Source organism: Cryptomeria japonica, unplaced genomic scaffold, assembly GCF_030272615.1.
Source record: "Cryptomeria japonica unplaced genomic scaffold, Sugi_1.0 HiC_scaffold_281, whole genome shotgun sequence".
NCBI classification, from domain to species: Eukaryota; Viridiplantae; Streptophyta; class Pinopsida; order Cupressales; family Cupressaceae; genus Cryptomeria; species Cryptomeria japonica.
Window position 1 is genome coordinate 24200 of NW_026729103.1, and position 19902 is coordinate 44101.

The 19902-nt window shown below is 37.7% G+C and overlaps 2 protein-coding genes across 2 annotated transcripts; both read right to left on the reverse strand.

The window, feature by feature from the left end:
- Nucleotides 1–1623: 1623 nt before the first annotated feature.
- Nucleotides 1624–3122, reverse strand: LOC131870072 (UDP-glycosyltransferase 83A1-like). Its single transcript, XM_059215773.1, has 3 exons — nucleotides 2639–3122; nucleotides 2100–2539; nucleotides 1624–1932 (listed from the first exon to the last, which is right to left on the reverse strand). The coding sequence occupies exons 1-3, from the start codon at nucleotides 3120–3122 to the stop codon at nucleotides 1624–1626; spliced, it is 1233 nt and encodes a 410-aa protein (XP_059071756.1).
- Nucleotides 3123–8930: 5808 nt separating this feature from the next.
- LOC131870073 (UDP-glycosyltransferase 74E1-like) lies at nucleotides 8931–10249 on the reverse strand. Its single transcript, XM_059215774.1, has 3 exons — nucleotides 10157–10249; nucleotides 9345–9845; nucleotides 8931–9239 (listed from the first exon to the last, which is right to left on the reverse strand). Exons 1-3 carry the CDS (start codon nucleotides 10247–10249, stop codon nucleotides 8931–8933), a joined length of 903 nt encoding a protein of 300 aa, XP_059071757.1.
- Nucleotides 10250–19902: the final 9653 nt, after the last annotated feature.

Sequence of the window (19902 nt, forward strand, 5' to 3'; positions counted from 1 at the left end):
AGGATTTGGAGATCCTTGATATCTCCTTCAGCTAAGTCCAATCGTCCTTCTACAGTCTCCATGCACCTTGGCAACACCTCGTCTTCCAAAGACTCCAAACGGTTGGTCACCTCAATAAGCCTTTCCTTTGTCTTGGACCTCTCAGTGACGTGAGCATGGGGTGAGCCCTGCTCTCCTTCTGACTCCCTGTCAGCATCCCCGCCCTTGGCCATAACTGCTGAAAAACTTAACCCTCTTAGTGTGCTAGCATGGGGGTATCAAAAACCTTGTGCTCTCAACTATCACGGGGCTAGATTTACCCGTGCAGCACCGACGATCTTTTAGGTACTTGTCTGTGAGATCCAAGCACTTCCAAGAACTCAAACTATGCCTGTAAGCACTCCCAAGCTCTAGAACCTCCACACACACACTTGCACAACACGTACAAACTTGCACAGCGAAATAGCTTTATTGATTTGAAGAAATGGCCCCTAGCCCTGTCTACAAACAATTCCAACTATGTTGTTGGTCACTACCCCGAGTACTTCCCAAGCACCCGATTACAAGTTCTCGCCCCTGGATCTGCATCCACTCTTGAAACACCGGTACAGATACCACTGCACCTCGCCCCTGGCTGTAGCTTCTCACGTAGACTCCAAATCTAGAAAGACTCTGTCTCCTTTGGAACTCAACCTGGCACACCACTGACTCTCTAGTGAGCCCACGACGACTTACCCTGTACACAACCCAGGCCCCCTCCCTGAACGGGGACTCCAAGTCTCACTACTTCTCTGCTACTGCGTCTACTTCACCTCTGTTTTGCAATCGCTTTGAACACCTTTGCTCATTGGAATGCTATTTTGGTCCTCCTTGGATTTCTCCACCATGAACCTTCGCCTGGGAAAGTAAAGCACACTGTAGAAACGTTCTCTCGTGAACGGCGGGGTACTCTGCTTCCCCCTATATAAGTTTTTCATCCAGTTCTCACACAACTGTAGCTTGGCATTAACCATTTGTCAATCACCACAACTTCCACCTACTGAGAATCGGAAGGGACTTATCACCCCAGAAGCCTACTGATCTGCCCGAGACAGCAGCCCTTTACATCTATATTCAGACTATGTACATCTGATTACAACGCGTTTCATAATTTAGTTATCTTAGAACAATTATAATCTCATTAAATTGCATAAGAGAGAAAGTTTTAAAGACATTACAAATTATTGAATTGAATTAAAAAGAATACACAATTTAACAAATTTGAAATTGAAAATTTCTCAATGCTTTGTCTTTACATTATATTATTAACAAAACATAAAAAATTTAAATTATATTACTAACATTCTTTATAGAAAACTCAAGCCAACAACAATACCAAAGACACATCTATAATACAATAGCATCATCATAATTGATGAAAGATCGTAGCATTAACACCTTTCACTATCTAGATGAAGAGTTAGCCAAATGAAAACATGATTACTACCTAAGTAAGGCCCATTTCTTAACAAAATAGCCTTTAGCACAACATTGTTTGATTTTAAAACAGATTGCTGAACAAGAAAGAATGTGTTGTAACCACATAGATGACCCAAGGGACGACCTGATCAGAAAGCAAACAAAACAATCGATCCAGAAAGCAAGTTATTCATTCGGTGGTCGCTTCATGGCCGTGACAAATAGATTAAAGTTATTCCACGAGGAGCCCCCCTCCTCGATTACATCCCTAGCAATTATCTTCAACTTTCTGGACTCCTCTCTTATCTCCAGGCCTTGTTTCGATTCCAGCAAAATCTCTACACTTTTCACAAACTCCCCCTTCTCTAGAATTCCTTGACTATTCGCATTTAATGGCAAACCCAATTTCCACGCATCCACAACATACATGCGGTTAAGAAACTGGTCTGCGATATAAGGCCAACAAAGCATGGGCACGCCCATGGTGATGCTTTCCTGCACAGAGTTCCACCCACAGTGAGTCACAAAACAGGCTATGGAAGGATGACATAACACCTCTAACTGTGGCGCCCACGAAACTATGTAACCCCTATCTCTTACTCGCTCCAAGAAATCAGCGGGTAAAACAGGTTTGCTTCCTCTCATTATAGATTGGAGCGCACAACCCACAGAAATGGCCTCTGGGTGGCCTCGACTCCCAGAGCAAGTTCTTCCACTTGCTTTTCGCTCAGAACTGTAGAACTTCCGAAAGATATGTAGATCACAGAGCGGGCACACTGTTTATCTAACCATTGTAAGCATTCCGTCTCATCTTTCCAGAAACTTGGTTGGACCTTAGTGCTCGTCGTGCATTTGAGAAACTCAGGAGCAATTAGAGGGCCTATTGGATACACGCCCACTTCTTTGGACAATGTTTCGACTACTGGAGCTTCAATCTCTAAGAAAGAATTGAAGAGCATCCATTTAGTGTGCTTGATTTCCTCTGCCATGCGAATCCCTTTCCGAAACATGTATTCGCCTGCCCAGTACCGATGAAGCTCTCCAGGATGCAGCGGCGGCATGGAGGGAAGATATTGAATTGTTTTATCTTCCTTCGGAATTCCTTCACACAAAACGCACAAAGATGAAAAAGGTTTTTAAATATCGTTTGCATCATGAAATAAAAAGTAAAATCGATTGACAGGGTATGATTATATGTTACCATCTGAAGGAAGGATGCCATGCGAGACCCAATTGGCAGTAATGTGGAGAATGGCGAAGAGTGAAACGTAACCAGTGTGAAAAAAGGCGAGGGAAACTTTACGGAGCATGGCTACCGGCTGTAAGCCAAAGCACATCCAGACGTTCGCAATTATACAGGTGACCTTGTTTTCTTCTTCCTTGGCGTTTATTTCCTGAACAACTTGATCGATTACAGAAGGCCCCATGCCCTTTTCCAACAACTCCATAGCGTTTGCAAGACGTTCTGGAGTATCCATAGCTGGGAATTGGAAGGGAACAGATATCATTCTGATGTTATCACGCAAGGAATTTAGAGTGTTGGCTTTGAGCATACGGTTATGATTGCTGTCGGAGTTGAGGAAAGTGACAAGGAATCCATGAGAGACGAGCTTCCAGGCGAGCTGCATCATGGGATTAATGTGACCTTGTGCAGGAAAAGGAACGAGAAGCGCGTGAGGAGCCATGGCTGAGATTAGCTCCTTACGCCTCTCCAGAGCAGCACAGATTTAAGATTATTCTTAGTAAAGACGCCAAAATATAATGGGTAAAACATCGTTTTGAGAAGGGACCCTCGCCTGACAACTTTTGTCTGTTAGGCAATATCATATAGGGATTGTATTTATCTAGCTTTCCGGATCTCCAGTATCATGCATAGTGAAAATCGCGTTACGCCGAGGGCGGGCCTTAAACAGCACATTCCGTTCCCGTGAGGGTTTAAATATATAGATTAAATATCTAATTTAAAATTTGGAAGGTCTATTCAAGATTTCTTGTTCATTTAACATTGCCTGCTTATTATTTTAATAGTTATATTTTATGATAAAAGTATTCTAATATAGTTGTATAGCTATCAGATATAGTACGGATTGAATGTCTTAGGGTTTTTTAATTCCACTTCTTAGTATAATCATTATATTTTCTCCTTATTTTATGGAATATGTTTGGATTTTTAGATATGATAATTAGGTTTTGAAGATATAACATAAGCACTATAGGAGAGTCACAAATGTTGTTACTATCAAATACTAAATGCTCATAGGATGTGAAGTATGGGGAGGATGAACACTATGAATGTTGTCATTCAAATGATTCTTTTACTAGAAGTACCCTTCTTTGCAAGTATTCTTAGTTTACATTTATCAAACATAGTTGAATGCTCTGAAATCCCTTACATGCCCCTTGTCTAAGAGGAGAATCTCTCACTCTATTTGTAATATCATTTATTCAATCTCACTAATTAGAGCTATTAATATACTCTTTGATATTATTATAATGCAACTATGAAGATTAAGAGATGAGTTCATAACATCGCTATCTAGAAATACCTAAAAAGGAATGATATTTCCTACTATACTTGGTGGCATATGATAGAAATCATTACCACCAAAAAGACTATTAGAGGGAGCTAATTACAAATCCAAACCATACAATATCCAAGGACCAAGATTAAGGAGACAAGGGGGTAAGTAATCTAAACAAGTTTCACATTTTCCTCTCTCACAACCAAAGAGAAGTGAAGCCAAAAATAACCAATGGTGAAGAATAAGCATCTAAAAGAATAGATAGCTCTAAAGAAAAAAAGAATGAAACTATAGAAGAAACTATATAAATCAACTTCAAATAAAGATAACAAGAGAAGTAACACAAGAGATAAGAAAACCTCCAACATTTAATAGAGACAACCATAAATAAATAAAAGGAACATCCAAAAAGAAAAGAACTTCTTTACTCGCCCTTCAAATTTTCCAATAAAAAGAAGAATCCAAGTTGAATATCATCGATCAAACGAAGCAATGTATAAAAGTAATGCTTGAGAAAATCTAATAAAAAGGAGGAAACAATGGACTCACAAGATTTCGGTATTTTTCAAGGTACTAAATAGGATAATTGGAATCAGCATAAACCCAAACAAGAGAGGAAATATCTTCAATAATTGCCTTATCAAACTCAAAAAAAGATTGAATTGATGGAAAAAGAGCCTCTATTAGAGTATTGATTTTTTTCAAGTGCTTGCTAGAATATCTAAATATTGCAAAGGATCCAAAATATTAGAAAAGGTAAGATGAAAAAGGGCATGAAATCAAGACACAAGTACCTATCTAAAGGACACTCTCTCATCAAAATATTTAAATCATCAAACTAGAACAAAATAGACATAACATAATTCTTGATAACTGAAGCCAACTCCATATTGTTATCCAAAATACATTGAAGGAATTCGAAAATCATCAAAAATAATGAAAGAGTATTAATCAAAGTGATAGTAATCATTGTAATAGAAAAAGTAACCATCATAGAAAATAAAATCACTCTTGTTTTATAAAATTTTGATTTCATAAGTAAAAAGGAAATTTATCAAATCCTCTCCCAATATAGGTTATTCACTAAAATATATTTGGATGCTTGAATTGGAAACCCAATCCACCAACTAATTTCCTTAGAAATTGCACTGATTCTAACACTTGACAATTATCCAAAATCTCAAGATCTTTTTCATGAAGTTAATTGAGGCTCCAATGTTCTACTTTATAATATTTGAAACTCTTAATGATAAAATTAGGATCTCCTTCAAGATTATTGTTTGAGAATTGATTAGGAAACCAATTTGTAGATCAAGAATCACATACCTTTCATTTTAGTCACATTATTAATACTGTATATAATAAATTGTGTACCCATGAAAATGAACATACATTTAACAATGGCCTCTGCACTAACAAGAAAATATTATTAACTATCCCCTTTGTATAATATTGATGGTGAGCTCTGTTAGGGTTTCCAGCAGTGGCACTGATGCAAGCAATTTGAAGGATGGAGGTGAGAAAGATGTGGATGGTGAGGATGGAGTATGTAGTCTAGCCAAGTTTGTTGAGCTTTGGGTCTTCATCCTCTTCTCTATAGTTTTGGAGTGGGCTTTGGTTGTGTCTCCTATCATGTTGAAAACTTTGTTTGGCCTTTGTTTGAAGGCTTTTGGACCTTCCCCTAGTGCCTTCCGTGAGGTATTTTCCCTATTGCAAGCGATTTTTCCTTCATGTGGCAATTGAATATGCTTGGAGGTTGTTGTTTGTGCCCCATTCTTGGATGTCTCACTGGCTGATCCTTCTACTTTTTTGAAGGGACTCATCCTTGTGGTGGTCCCTCCTTTTAACCGATAGTGAGTTTCATGTGGTGCCCCTAATATTTATTGGGATTTCTCTACCTTCTTGCATTGGGCTAAGGTTGGGAGGCCTTGTGTCCTCTACCTTTGGGGGAGTTCCCTATTTCTCCTATGGTGTATTTTTTTCCCCTATTTTGGGGTTTGTCTCAGTGAGCTCATCTATTCAAACTCTTTCTCTTCTTTAAGTGCTTCAATTTTTCCCCCTCCTAGGGTTTCGTCTCTGGTGGCTTATGGTGTTTTCTACTTAGAAGGTGTTTATGCCCCTTTGGCTATGTTTGAGGTGGGTCCTCGGTTTATCTCCTTCTAGTTGAGATTTTGGGCATTCATTGGAGTTGCAGGTCTCCATGGTTTGGGTGTTTCCACCTCTATGAGACTAATTTTCAAGGCTTATATCCTTTTAGGTATGGTTCCTAGTAGTGATGTTAGTTCTATTCTCCTCGACGGCCCTATGGAGGTGGGTTTAGCTAAGGATTTCCTCCATGTTGCTTCCATCGTTGGTTTAGAAGATTTTTCTATGTTCTTTTTCACTAGTATGCCTATTGAGGTGGTGGGTAGTAGCAAGGGATCTCGTTCTCTCCTACCTTTGCATGGTGGTCCCTTGGAGGGTTTGACTGAAGCAAGCCACTATAAAAGAAAAAATTCTCATTTTAATATGACTAGGTCTGGATCCAAACATGCGGAAGTACTTGGATGGAGACACTCTCTAACTATGTCTAACATTTCTCAGCTATCTAACATTTCTCAACTAATTTTTAGAGAGAGATATACAAAACCTCTTGATCCAAAATTTGGAACTTATTGTTGATTCAAAAACCATTCAATTGGATGCCCAATACACATGTCAACAAATTTCTCAAAATTACTTTTTAGCATAAAATTATTGAAAAATCTTTATATAAAAGTGACATTTACAATATTTAATATATTTTCAACTCATTTAATGAATAACCAATATAAAATTGATGTGATTTGTCAAAGGGTGTGGTTTTGAGCTCAATGGATAATGTTATATAGGATCTTGGACATCTTTCAAGAAAAGTGTCTATTTGATTCACTAGAAATGTATTTTTCCACATGTAATCTCTTCAAATAAAGCATTTTCACATGGATGGATTCATTAGGTCCCTTCTTGTTAATATCTTTGAACTTTAAATCTCTCCTAGATCCATAGTTGAACCCTTAAGTGATCAAATATTCTTCAATTACTTCAACGTATCATAGGATTTGGTACACAACTCCAAATTTATAAGAAATGTAGTATTTTTCCCATATAATAATTCAAAAGGGCTTCTACCTATATTCTTTTTAGAGTTAATTATGTCAATCTAGACTAGAACCTTAAATTTATCTACTCTACTATTATTTTGCTCTAAGGTCCTAATGATAATCTAATATCAAAGTTTTCTTATCATATTTAGTTTTTCCATTTCCTTGAGGGTGATAAGGAGATCAATAAGTAATGTTGATCCCATGTTTTTTGGAATATAATTCTTTCATATGCTCTAAAACACATAACATTACTAGAAATGATTATTTGAGGCACCCTAAACCTAGGAGTAACATCAGTTAGTAAGAAATGCATTATAAGTTTTGCATTATTTTTCTTTGTAGTAATTCATATAACACGTTTGATAAAATAATTTTGGCTACAAGTATTCATTTTAAAATATTGCTAGGTTTATTAGTGATTTTTTGTAATAAAATCAATGGCCTACTATTGGAATGGACCCTTAGTTCAAGTTATTTTTAGTCAAGTATTTATATATTTCATATTTCTTGTAAACCTTTGGCATCTATTACACCTTACCATCTTGGTCACATATTTAAACAAAGTGGTGCACACATATCCTACTCCCAAAACTAATGGCTAGTATCCTTGGCCATAAAAATATCTTTCTCATGCTAGTAATAGTGCTTGTTTTAGAGCATCTTTGATTACTAAAAAGTATTGTGTATACTTCATTGGCTATTCAAATGGCATGTGCCAATGCTAGGAGGAAGCTAAAGATAGTTCCTTTGAGCTTGAAAGGGTGAAAGAAGAGCCTCTGAAAGGTTAAATTATGGAAAGTATTCACATGCAATGTACCCTAGTCCCTAGTGATAGGTATAACGTTATTTCACAAATGATCTGATTGAATCAAGGAATGTTATTTAAGATATAATCAAGATTCAATCACAAGGTAAGAGGTACAATTTGTCAAAAGAATACAAAAGAAGTAATACTATTTTAGTTAAGATATTTTAGCGCATACATTTTTCACAACATTTTTTCTTATCAAATTTTAAGATAATTCTCATAACTAATTTCTTTCTAATAATACATTTAATTTTCTTAATAATTTGAATTATTAATGTTTAATTCCCAAACCCTATACTTTTATCCCTATAAGTTTTTTTAGGTTTAATTTTTTTGAGTGCATTATCTTAATTTTTATATCTCATTATCTACTTCTATTAGTTTTTCCTATAGATGCTTTATAAGAATATCTTTCTTGACATTTTTTGGTTCATTATTTAACCTTTTTTAGCAACCATATTCACCATTGCTTTCACTCTAACATTCCCTTTATAGATCTAATTGCTATATTTTATTATAATATTTTTAGAAAATGGATGATTGATCATATTATAATTTGGTAATTTGGTGAATTCTATATTTCTACATCTTGTATAATTTTTTTCGGCTTTTTTTTTTTTTTTTTTTAATTATATTATCAACACTCTACATACAAAACTCAACCCAACAGCAATGCTGAAAACACATTTATATTTTTAATTGATAAAATAAAAACATGAACTTTGATGAAAATACATAGCATTTACACCCTTCACTTTCTACATGAAGAGTTGGCAAAATGAAAACATGGTTACTAAGTAAGGTCCATTTTTAACAAAATAGCCTTTATCACATCATTTTTCTTGTATTCTATGATAGGTTGCTGAACAAGAGTGTCTTGTAACAACATGGATGACATAACCTATGTGGAAGTACGACACAAGGGACACCTTATCACCTATGTGGGAGTACGACACGAGACACCTTAACAGGATAAAAGTATTGCTTCATGCAAGAAAAGGAGCCAAGTGAAACAAAACAATCGCTTCAGAAAGCAATTCATTCATTTTGTTGTCGCTTCATGGCTGTGACAAATAGATTAAAGTTATTCCATGAGGAGCCCCCGTCCTTGATTGCATCCCGAGCAATTATCTTCAATTTTCTCACTTCCTCTCTGATCTCCACGCCTTGTTCTGATTCCAGTAAAATCTCTACACCTTTCACAAACTCCCCCTGCTCTATAATTCTTTGGCTATTCGCATGCAATGGCAGACACAATTTCCACACATCCACAACATACGTGCGGTTAACAAACTGGTCTGCATGGTAAGGCCAACAAAGCATGGACACGCCCATGGTGATGCTTTCCTGCACGGAATTCCATCCACAGTGAGTCACAAAACAAGCTATGGAGGGATGAGATAACACCTCTAATTGTGGCGCCCACGAAACTATGCAACCCCTATCTCTCACTCGCTCCAAGAAACCAGCAGGTAAAATAGCTTTGCTTGCTTTCACTAGATCAGAACGTACAATCCATAGAAACGGTCTCTGTGTGGCCTCCACTCCCAGAGCAAGTTCTTCCAATTGCTTTTCACTCAGAACTACCAAACTTCGAAAAGATATGTAGATCACAGAGTGAGCACACTGTTTATCTAACCACTGTAAGCATTCTGTGTCATTTTTCCAGAAGCTTGGAAGGACCTTCGTGACCGTCCTGCTATGGAAAAACTCAGGAGGAATTAGAGGACCTATTGGATAAACGCCCACATCTTTGGACAACGTTTCGTCTACTGGAGCTTCAATCTCTAAGAAAGAATTGAAGAGGACCCATTTGATGTGCTTGACATCCTCTGCCATGCGAATCCCTTTCCGAATCATGTATTTCCCCTGCCCACGACCACGGAAGATCTCCAGAACGCAGCGCCGGCATGGAGGGGAGATATTTTGTTTTTTTATTTTTCTTTGGAATTCCTTCACATAAAACCCACAAAGATAAAGAGGTTTATAAATATCGTTCACATCATGAAATAAATAATAAAATCGATTGAAAGAGTAATGATTATATGTTACCATCAGAATGAAGGATGCCAAGCGAGACCAGATGGGCACTAAAGTAGCGAATGGCGAAGAGTGAAACAAGAGCTGTGTGAAAAGCGGCGAGAGGAAGGTTATGGAGCGTGGCTACCGGTTGTAAGCCAAAGCACATCCAGACGTCTGCAAATATACAGGTGATCTTGTTTTCTTCTTCCCTGGCGTTTATTTCCTGAATGACTATCAATTACGGAAGGCCCCGTGTCCTTTGCCAATGCCTCAATTCCATTTTCAACGCCTTCCAGAGTATCCATAGGTGGAAATTCAAAGGGAACGGATATCATTCGGATGTTATCAAAGAAGGAATTTGGAGTGTTGGCTGTGAGTATGCGGTTATGGTTGGTGTGGGAGTTGAGGAAAGTGAGGAGGAATCCATGGGAGACGAGCTTCCAAAGTTGCATCATAGGATTAATGTGACCCTGAAAAGGAAAAGGGATGAGAAGAGTGTTTGTTAGTTTGTTAGCTTGGACAGCTGTTTGTCTATTTGCTAAATAATTAGTAAATAATTGTTTGCTAACAAATGTAGTTAGAGTTCAAACAATTCTAATTAATTATTTGACTCTTTTTAGAAACTTCTAGCAACCAATTTGGTTAGGGTTGTTTAGTTGTTTTTAATCTGAGCCATTGAGTGAGAATTAATCTCGGCTGTTGGTTTTCCAACGAAAGTAGTATATAAGGGGGTCAGGGGGCATTTGGAAAACGATGAATGAATGAATGAATTGTGTGAAGAATTTGTAGTGTTAGCAAGTAGTCTTGTAGTGTTAGCAAGGGTGCAATGATAGCGTTAGGATAGTAGCGGGGTGGAATCTCAGCAGAAGAAATTGGGAGGTCGTCGAAGCTCTACCAGTAACAGGCAAACAGTATTTGTATCTCTTGATTTGTTGTAGTTAATATATATTCCTCATCTGCAGTATTGGTTTTCCCTTTGGGGTTTTTCCAGGGACAATTGTTCAAAAATATTGTGTTCATTGTGTTGCGCATTCATATGAGTTTGTGAAATTACAGTTGTGTCATTTTCCAGTATTTTTTACTCAAATAATCTATCAAAGATAGGAGGATAATAATCAGTAATTGTAATAGATTTTTCACATGGTATCAGAGCTAAGTTAAGGGTAGAAGAGATTTACCCTAGGCAAAGGAAACTAAGGGTTTATAAAACCTAGTTTAACCTCTTTAGAATTTTTATTTGCTTTAACCTTTGAGATGGCCTCAGTTGGTTTAAGAGATCAAGACAGATTGGATGGAGCCTCTAATTTTGGTGTCTGGAAAGCCTCTAATTTTGGTGTCTGGAAAGCCAGAATTTCTTTATTGCTAGAAGAGAATGGTATCAAGGAATATGTTACCACTGTTGTGACTATACCTATAGATGCAACACGGCTTGCAGCATACAAGAAGGATGATTCCAAGGCGAGGAGGCTAATCCTTGATGGTGTCAAGGACCATATTGTTCCACATATTGCTGAGTTAGATACTACAAAGAAGATGTGGGATGTCATTCTAAATCTGTACCAGAATGCTACCACTAATCAGAAGCTGATTCTCAGAGAAAAGCTGAGGAATACCTGAATGAATAAGGGAGAAGACGTGACGAGTTACCTCACCAGACTCAGACTTGTCAAGGATGAGTTAGCAGCTATTGGAGATAAACCAAGTGATGATGAGCTAGTACGAATAGCCCTAAATGGGTTTTCTAAGCAGTGGGATGTCTTTGTTCAAGTTGTGATTGGATGAGACACCTTACCAAGTTGGGATCGACTTTGGAGTGACTTCACTCAGGAGGAGCTTAGACTAAGCCTTGTCAATGGAGCCAACAATAAGAGTCATAAAAGTGAGGCAGAACAGGAGAACGTTGCCCTAGCGGGTAAAGGAAAAGCAAAGAAGGGGTCCAGCAAAGGATCAAATCCTCAAGGTGAGAAGAAGAAGAAAGACTTGTTGAAGATCAAGTGCTACGGCTGTCACGAGTTTGGCCACTATGTCAACGATTGCCCAGAAAGGAAGAAGAATGACAAGAAAGGCAAGAAGCAAGTTGCAGCTTCAGCAAGTGCAGATGAGCTCTCGAATAGAATGGAAGATGAGTTTGCACTCATAGCATGTATGGTTAGCTCAACCTCACAGAGTGTTTGGTACATAGATAGTGGGGCGTCATTTCATATGACAGGAGTTAGAGAATACTTCTCCAGTTATAAGGAGGAGAGCACCAGAATCCAGATCTCTATGGGAAACATGTCCAAACTCAACTCAGTTGGGAAAGGGACTGTTCAGTTTCAGAGGGAGAATGGTAAGATGATTCCTCTTCATGATGTGTTGCATGTTCCAGGCTTAGGGATGAATTTGATTTCTATATCCATCCTTCGGGACAAAGGGTACAATGTACTCTTTAGAGAGGCAAATGTATTGATTAAGCATAAGGATTGGAAATCACCCATAGCTATTGGAGTTAGGAGTGGTCGACTTTATAGGTTGCAGTTTGATACTCCTAAGGTACTCATGAGCAGCAGTAATCCTAGAGATCTTGGAGAGCTATGGCATAGGAGGATGGGCCATATACATCATGGAGCACTTAAATTGCTTCATGAGATTGTGACAGGTGTTCCAGAGGTGAGCACAGAGCATGATGATGTATGTAAGGGATGTGTGTTGGGGAAGTTTGTGAAAGCAACTTTTCCAAGGAGTGACACTAGATCCAAGGGTGTTCTTGATCTAGTACATTCAGATGTATGTGGACCAATGTTGACGAAATCTCTCAGAGGGTATGAGTACTTTAGTACTTTTATTGATGATTTCTCCAGCAAGACCTGGATATACTTCTTGAAGACCAAGGATGAGGTTTTCAGTCGCTTCCAAGAGTTCAAGGCTCTTGTGGAGAACTTGACAGGAAGGAAGATAAAGGTTCTTCGGTCAGACAATGGAGGCGAGTACAAAGGGAATGAATTCCAAGAGTTTTGTACCAGGGAAGGAATCAAAAGAGAGTGGACTATTCCTTACAACCCACAACAGAATGGGGTTGCTGAGAGGAAGAATCGATCCATATCGGAGGTAGCAAGGGCTATGCTACATGATCAGGACCTACCCCATTACTTATGGGCAGAAGCATGTAGTACGGCAGTATACATACAAAACAGGGTTCCACATAAGGTGCTAGGGAAGATGACACCAGAGGAAGCATTCACTGGGAAGAAGCCAGATGTTAGTCACTTCAGGATCTTTGGGAGTTTGGCATATTGTCACATTCCAAAGGATACATGTACCAAGTTAGATCAAACTGTAGAAAGAGGGTACTTTGTGGGGTATAGTGAAACCTCAAAGGCATATTAGATATTCATTCTAGGGACCAGGCGGATTATTGTTCGATGTGATGTCAAGTTCATGGAGGACAAGGCATTTAGAAGGTCCAGAGATTTGCCAGCAGATGATCAGAGTGAGTAGCCAACACAAGCTCCAAGGATCACTCAATCGAATCAAGGTCAGCAAAGCTCTAGTACAGTTACTAGTACAAGCATAGGCTCAGGAGGTGAGAGTTCTTAGAGTATGGAGCAACAGGTGCAAGAAGAGATGCATCAAGAAGACATGGAGGTTGATATTTCATCTTCTACTGTTGGCAACAACAATCGTAAGGTTCAGCAGACACAAAGAAATACTCAAGAGTTAGTGGGTACTCCTAGGATAATGGAAACAACCAGTCAAGTTTGATGACTATGTTGCATTAGTTAGTCAGTTGGTAGATAGTGAACCTTCTAGCTATCAGGAGGCTGCACAACATCAAGTGTGGCAAGATGCTATGGTTGAGGAGTATACTTCAATTATGCAGAATGATGTTTGGGAGGTAGTGCCTAGACCAACAGATAGGGCTGTGGTTGGATCACGTTGGATCTATAAGATCAAGCACGGTGCAGATGGTAGCATCGAGAAATACAAGGCAAGGTTTGTGGAAAAAGGGTTCTCTCAGAAGGAGGGAATAGACTATGAGGAGACATTTGCTCCAGTTGCCAGGTATACTTCTATACGAGCTGTAATCTCAATTTCAACACAAATGGGATGGCAGATCCATCAAATGGATGTCAAGACAACGTTCCTCAATGGTGATTTGAAAGAGGAGGTATACATAGAACAACCAGAAGGCTCTGTAGCACACAACAAAGAGACCCACGTGTGTAGATTAAAGAGAGCTTTGTATGGACTCAAGCAGGCTCCCAGAGTGTGGTATGAGCACATTGATAGTTACTTGCAGGAAATGGGATTTCTGAAGAGTGACGCGGATGCTAATCTCTACTACTTGGTGGTTGGGGGTGAGATTTTCATTCTTGTTCTATATGTGGATGACTTGTTTCTAACAGGTTCACTAGGACTCATAGAAGAGTGCAAGAGGGACCTTGTAGTAGAGTTCGAGATGAAGGATTTGGGACTTATGCACTACTTTCCAGGCATGGAGGTATGGCAGACAAATGGAGAGATTTTCCTTGGACAAGGGAAATACTGCATTGAAATCTTGAAAAGGTTCAGGATGGAAGATTGCAAAGCCATGTCTACACCTATGATCATGAATTGGAGGAAGGTAGATACATCTAGGGAGAAGGATGTAGATCCCACATTATCCAGGTAGTTGATTGGTTCTCTCATGTATTTGGTCAACACCAGGCCAGATATATCTTTTGCAGTTAACTCTCTTAGTTAGTTCATGGTTGAACCAAAGGGAGTGCAATGGACAACGACAAAGCATGTGCTGCATTATTTGTGAGGTACAATCGAGTATGGGATTAGATATGTTCAAGGTGAAGGAATCAAGTTGATGGGCTATACTAACGCAGATTGGGTAGGCAGTACAACAGACAAGAGGAGCACTTTAGGGTGTTGTTTCAGTCTAGGATCAGGAGTTGTCTCTTGGTTCAGCAGGAAGTAGAAGTCTGTGGCTCTAAGTTCTGCAGAGTCAGAATACATAGCAGCTAGCATGGCGACATGTGAAGCTATATGCCTTCGAAAGTTGCTAGTAGCCTTGTTTGGTCAGAAGGTGGAGACTATAGTGATACACTGCAACAATTAGAGTTGCATTAAGTTGACTGAGAATCCGGTGTTTCATGATAGGTCGAAACATATAGACATCAGGTATCACTTCATCAGAGATTGTGTATAGCGTGAGGTTGTTCAGCTACAGTTTATACCTACAAATCAATAGGTAGCAGACATTCTGACAAAGGCATTGGGGAAAGCAAAATTCATCTTCTTCAGAGAGAAGTTGGGTGTCATGCAGAACAAATTCAGTATGATGTTGCCATATCTTGAGAAATATGATTTGAAGAATATAAAGATGTCAGTAAAAGACATAGGAAAGAATATGATGAATAAGGGGATGAATAAGGTATTCAATGGGCAACTATTACCGAGTCAGACAATGATGAGATCATGATGTTTAGATTGTTTTAACATCATACATATGTTGTAAATTGTAAGGTTAATACTATACTATGTTACCAAGCAAAGAACCTAGTCGGTAAACCGTAAGGAACCTATTCGGTAAACCCTAAGGTTATCTCTATCGGTTAATGAAGGCGAAATGTCTACCGAGTGAAGTTTAGTATTTACCGTGTTGTAACCGAGCTGTAACATAATGCATTAAATGTTTACATGCGTTATTTAATGAAGGAAGCTAATGAGCTGGAACTGATTAAATGATTGGTATGCCGTAAATATAGTTTGTTAAGAATCTATGGCAATGGAAGATCGGCAGGAAGATCTACAGTTCAGATTGAACCGCAATACCCTAGCATAAGTTCCAAGGCAGGGTAAAACATTTTTAGATCGAAAGATGCATTGAACCTGGTCAAGTTTGAAGATCTGATGGCTATGATTGATCATGGGAAATGTGATCAAGGAGATTAAGCGCTTAGCTAATTGTTTATAAATAGGAAACTATTGATAAACAATGTATGTGGGCAAGTGTATGCATAGGGATACTACATAGTGATTACCGAGCACTAAAGCTTGAAGACCTATTTTGAAAAACAAAGTATAGAAGCCCAGTAGATGGACAAGATTAGTTCTATGTCTAGATTGTATTGAACAAATAAGAAGCTAGTTTAGCATTTTAGATGTGAAGTTGCAGATAGATTTTTATTACTGTTATTTTGTGAAAGTGACAGAAAATCTCTTAACCGAGTGGACTTAACAGTCTTATTTGTAAAACCCTCTAACAAGGTGACATTCTGATTGAGTGTTTGAAATCCTTTAACAAGGTCACTTCTAACAAGGTGAAGATCCTAACAGATCTGAGGGAAATCCCTTAACTGGGTCACATCTAGCAATGTGTTTGTAATCTTTAACAAGATTTGCTTTTAACCAAGCATACTCTAGAAGAGTATATTTCTTAGTGGGTCCAAAATCCCACAGTGGTTTTTCCCTATTTGGGTTTCCACGTTAAATCTGGTGTTATGAGGTTTATGATGTTTATATGCTTTTGAGTTTGCATGTTTAACATTTTTTGTTATATTACTAAAGTATATGTTACCGAGGTTGAATCTGATGTTTTTATGGAAGATTAAGTTTGTATGATTCACCCCCCCCCCCCTCTCATCTTGTTGGTTATGGGATCTATACTTACATTTAGTATCAGAACTATCAATTGGTATCAGAGCTTTGGACTCCAGAAGAAAGTTTAAAGGCACTTGAGTTGAAGATCCAAAGATGTATAAGAGGGATGCACCGAAGCTGAACAAGTCAAGTTTCTCTACATGGCAGAAAAGGATGAAGCTGCATCATCAGGAGTTGGAGAATATGTTGTATACTATTTGGAGAACAATTTTGTTACACTGAGCACCGATCCATTGACAATGGAAGAGATAAAGGCAAAGCAAGAACATATTCAAGCAATGATTGAAATAACATCTTCATTGACCAATTCAGAGTTTAATGACCTAGAAGGTTGCAATGATGCAAAGGCTATGTGGGATAAGCTCATATCTGTGTATGAAGGAGATGAACATGTTCAAAGAGAAAAAGTAGATAGTCTAAGAGGACAACTTGAATCCATGAGGATGAATGAAGGTGAGAAGATAACTCAGTATAGTACAAGACTAAAGGAGATTGACAATCAAATCAAAGGAGCAGGTGGAACTATTGAAGAAAAGGATATAACAAGTAAGTTGTTAAGAACCCTTCTACCAGCTTATGCAATGCGAGTCTCTGCAATCAATGAATTGAGATCTATACCTAATATGCCAATTTCTTTAGATGCTACTATTGGTAAGCTACATGCATTTGAGTTAAGTAACTTTGATAATAGTGGATCTTCGGTAAATAGAGTTGAATCTGCATTTAGTTCTTTTCATCTTGATGAATCTAATGATTACAATGAAATAAAGTATAAGTACTCTGAAAGAGATCACAGTGGAGCAAGTGAAAGATTTCGTAAGAACATGGAAGAAGTACACAAACTGTATGAGGAAATCAGAAAGCAGGAAGAGTTTGAAGCACTATTAGCTAGAAGGTTACCTAGAGGCAAAGGTAAGTATAAAGGAAAACTACCTTTGAAATGTTTCAATTGTGATAAAATAGGACATATAGCTTCTAATTGTCTTGACAAAGATTGTACTGAAAAGAGAGATTACCGAGATGACAGACAGAAAGATAATCATTACAGAGGACATCGAGACTTCAGAAGAAGAGATAGAAAGACACGCTTAATAGCTGATGAGGAATCCAATGATGATAAATCAGATGAAACTGATACAGAGGAAGTAGTTTATGTGGCTATCAAAGATGGATCAGATGAAGAAAGGTATGAAGAAAAAGCCCTAATATCTCACATAAATACTAATGATTCTTGGATCATAGATAGTGGATGCTCACATCATATGATAGGAGATAAACACAAGTTTGTTATATTAGAAGATTATGATGGAGGCTATGTTAAATTTGGTAATGATGCACCATGTCCGGTGAAAGGTAAAGGATCTATAACACTTCTTGACAATGCTAAATGTAATGATGTTTATAGGGTTGAAGGTTTGAAATACAATTTGTTGAGTGTAGCACAGCTAAACAACACAGGTTACCGAATAGAATTTCAGAAAGGAATTGTCAAAGCTCATGACAAGAATGGAAAGTTAGCTGCTACCGGGACACAGAAAAAAGGTAACACATTTCACCTTGACTCAACTCGTAACAAGTGTTTGTATGCAAAGATAGATGATACCTAGTTATGGCATAAAAGGTTTTGTCATGTAAATTTTGATAATTTGATCAAAATAGGTAAGAAGCACCAAGTAAGAGGTCTACCGAGTCTTGAAAAACCTGAGAATGCTATGTGCCGAGGATGCCAGATGGGTAAGATGACAAGATCAAGCTTTACAAGTAAGTCTTACACTTCTAAGGGAATTTTAGATCTTGTGCACACTGATCTTTGTGGTCCTATGAAAGTTCAAAGTTATTATGGTGATAAATATTTCATATTATTTGTGGATGACTATTCAAGGATGATGTCAATAATGTTTTTAAAACAAAAGTCAGAAGCTTTTCAAATGTTTAAATGGTACAAGGAAAGAGTTGAAAATGAAACAGGAAGACAACTGAAATGTCTTAGATCAGATAGAGGAGGAGAGTTCACATCTGATGAATTCAACTTATTCTGCAATGATCATGGTATTAAAAGACAAGTCTCTGCACCGAGAACTCCACAACAGAATGGAATAGCTGAGAGAAGAAACAGATCTATTGTGGATTGTGCTAGAACATTGATGATTGAAAAGAAAGTGCCACAAACATTTTGGAGAGAAGCAATAAGCACAGCAATTTACACCCTTAACCGAGTACAATTGAAGAAAGGTACTTTGAAGACACCATATGAAATCTGGTATGACAAGAAACCTAATGTAAATTATTTTAAAATCTTTGTAAGTAGATGCTATGTTCACAAAGATGATAGAAATGGCAAGTTTGATCAGAAAAGTGAAGAAGGAACATTTCTAGGTTATTCTTCTAGAAGCAAAGCATTTAAATGTCTGATCAAATCATCTAACAAAATAGTAGAAAGTGCAAATGTGAAAATTGATGAATTTGCAGAAAGAAATGATGAAGGAAATTCCAAGGAACCAGAAGACTATGATGAATTTGTCTATGTTCAACCGACAAGTCTTACCGAGAAGACTGTTGAAGAAAATGAAGAGAATATCTAGTTACCGAGTGATGAAGAAGATCATACAGAGCCTACCGAGCCTATATTAGCCAAGTATGTCAGAAGACATCATGCACCAAGTCAAATTATAGGAGATAAGGATGATCCAGTGATGACAAGGAACAAGCTGAGACAGAACACATGTTTGATATCTGAATTTGAACCGAGAATAGTGAAAGAGACACTTAATAGTGAAGATTGGATAAATGTTATGACAGAAGAGATTGATCAAATCAAGAAGAATGACACATGGACACTAATTCCAAGACCGAAGGACAAAAATGTAATCGGTACAAAGTGGATTTTTAGAAATAAGCTAAATGAAAAAGGAGAGGTCATTCGAAACAAAGCAAGACTAGTTTGCAAAGGTTATGCTCAAGAAGAAGGAATTGATTGTGGTGAAACTTTTGCACCTATTGCTAGACTTGAAGGAGTAAGAACATTGTTGGCATATCCTGCTTTCAAAAACTTCAAGGTATATCAAATGGATGTCAAATCTACATTTATGAATGGAATATTAGAAGAAGAAGTTTTTATTGAACAACCTGAAGGATTTGTTGAAGACAAGAATAAAGATCAGGTATGTAAATTGAACAAAGCTTTATATGGTTTGAAACAAGCACCTAGAGAATGGTATGAAAGATTGCACTCTTATTTGATTAAGATTGGTTTTATAAGGACAAGTGAGAACAACAATATGTACATGAAGAATGATGAAAATGGAATACTGATCTCAGCCATATTTGTTGATGATATTATATTTTGTGGAAATGA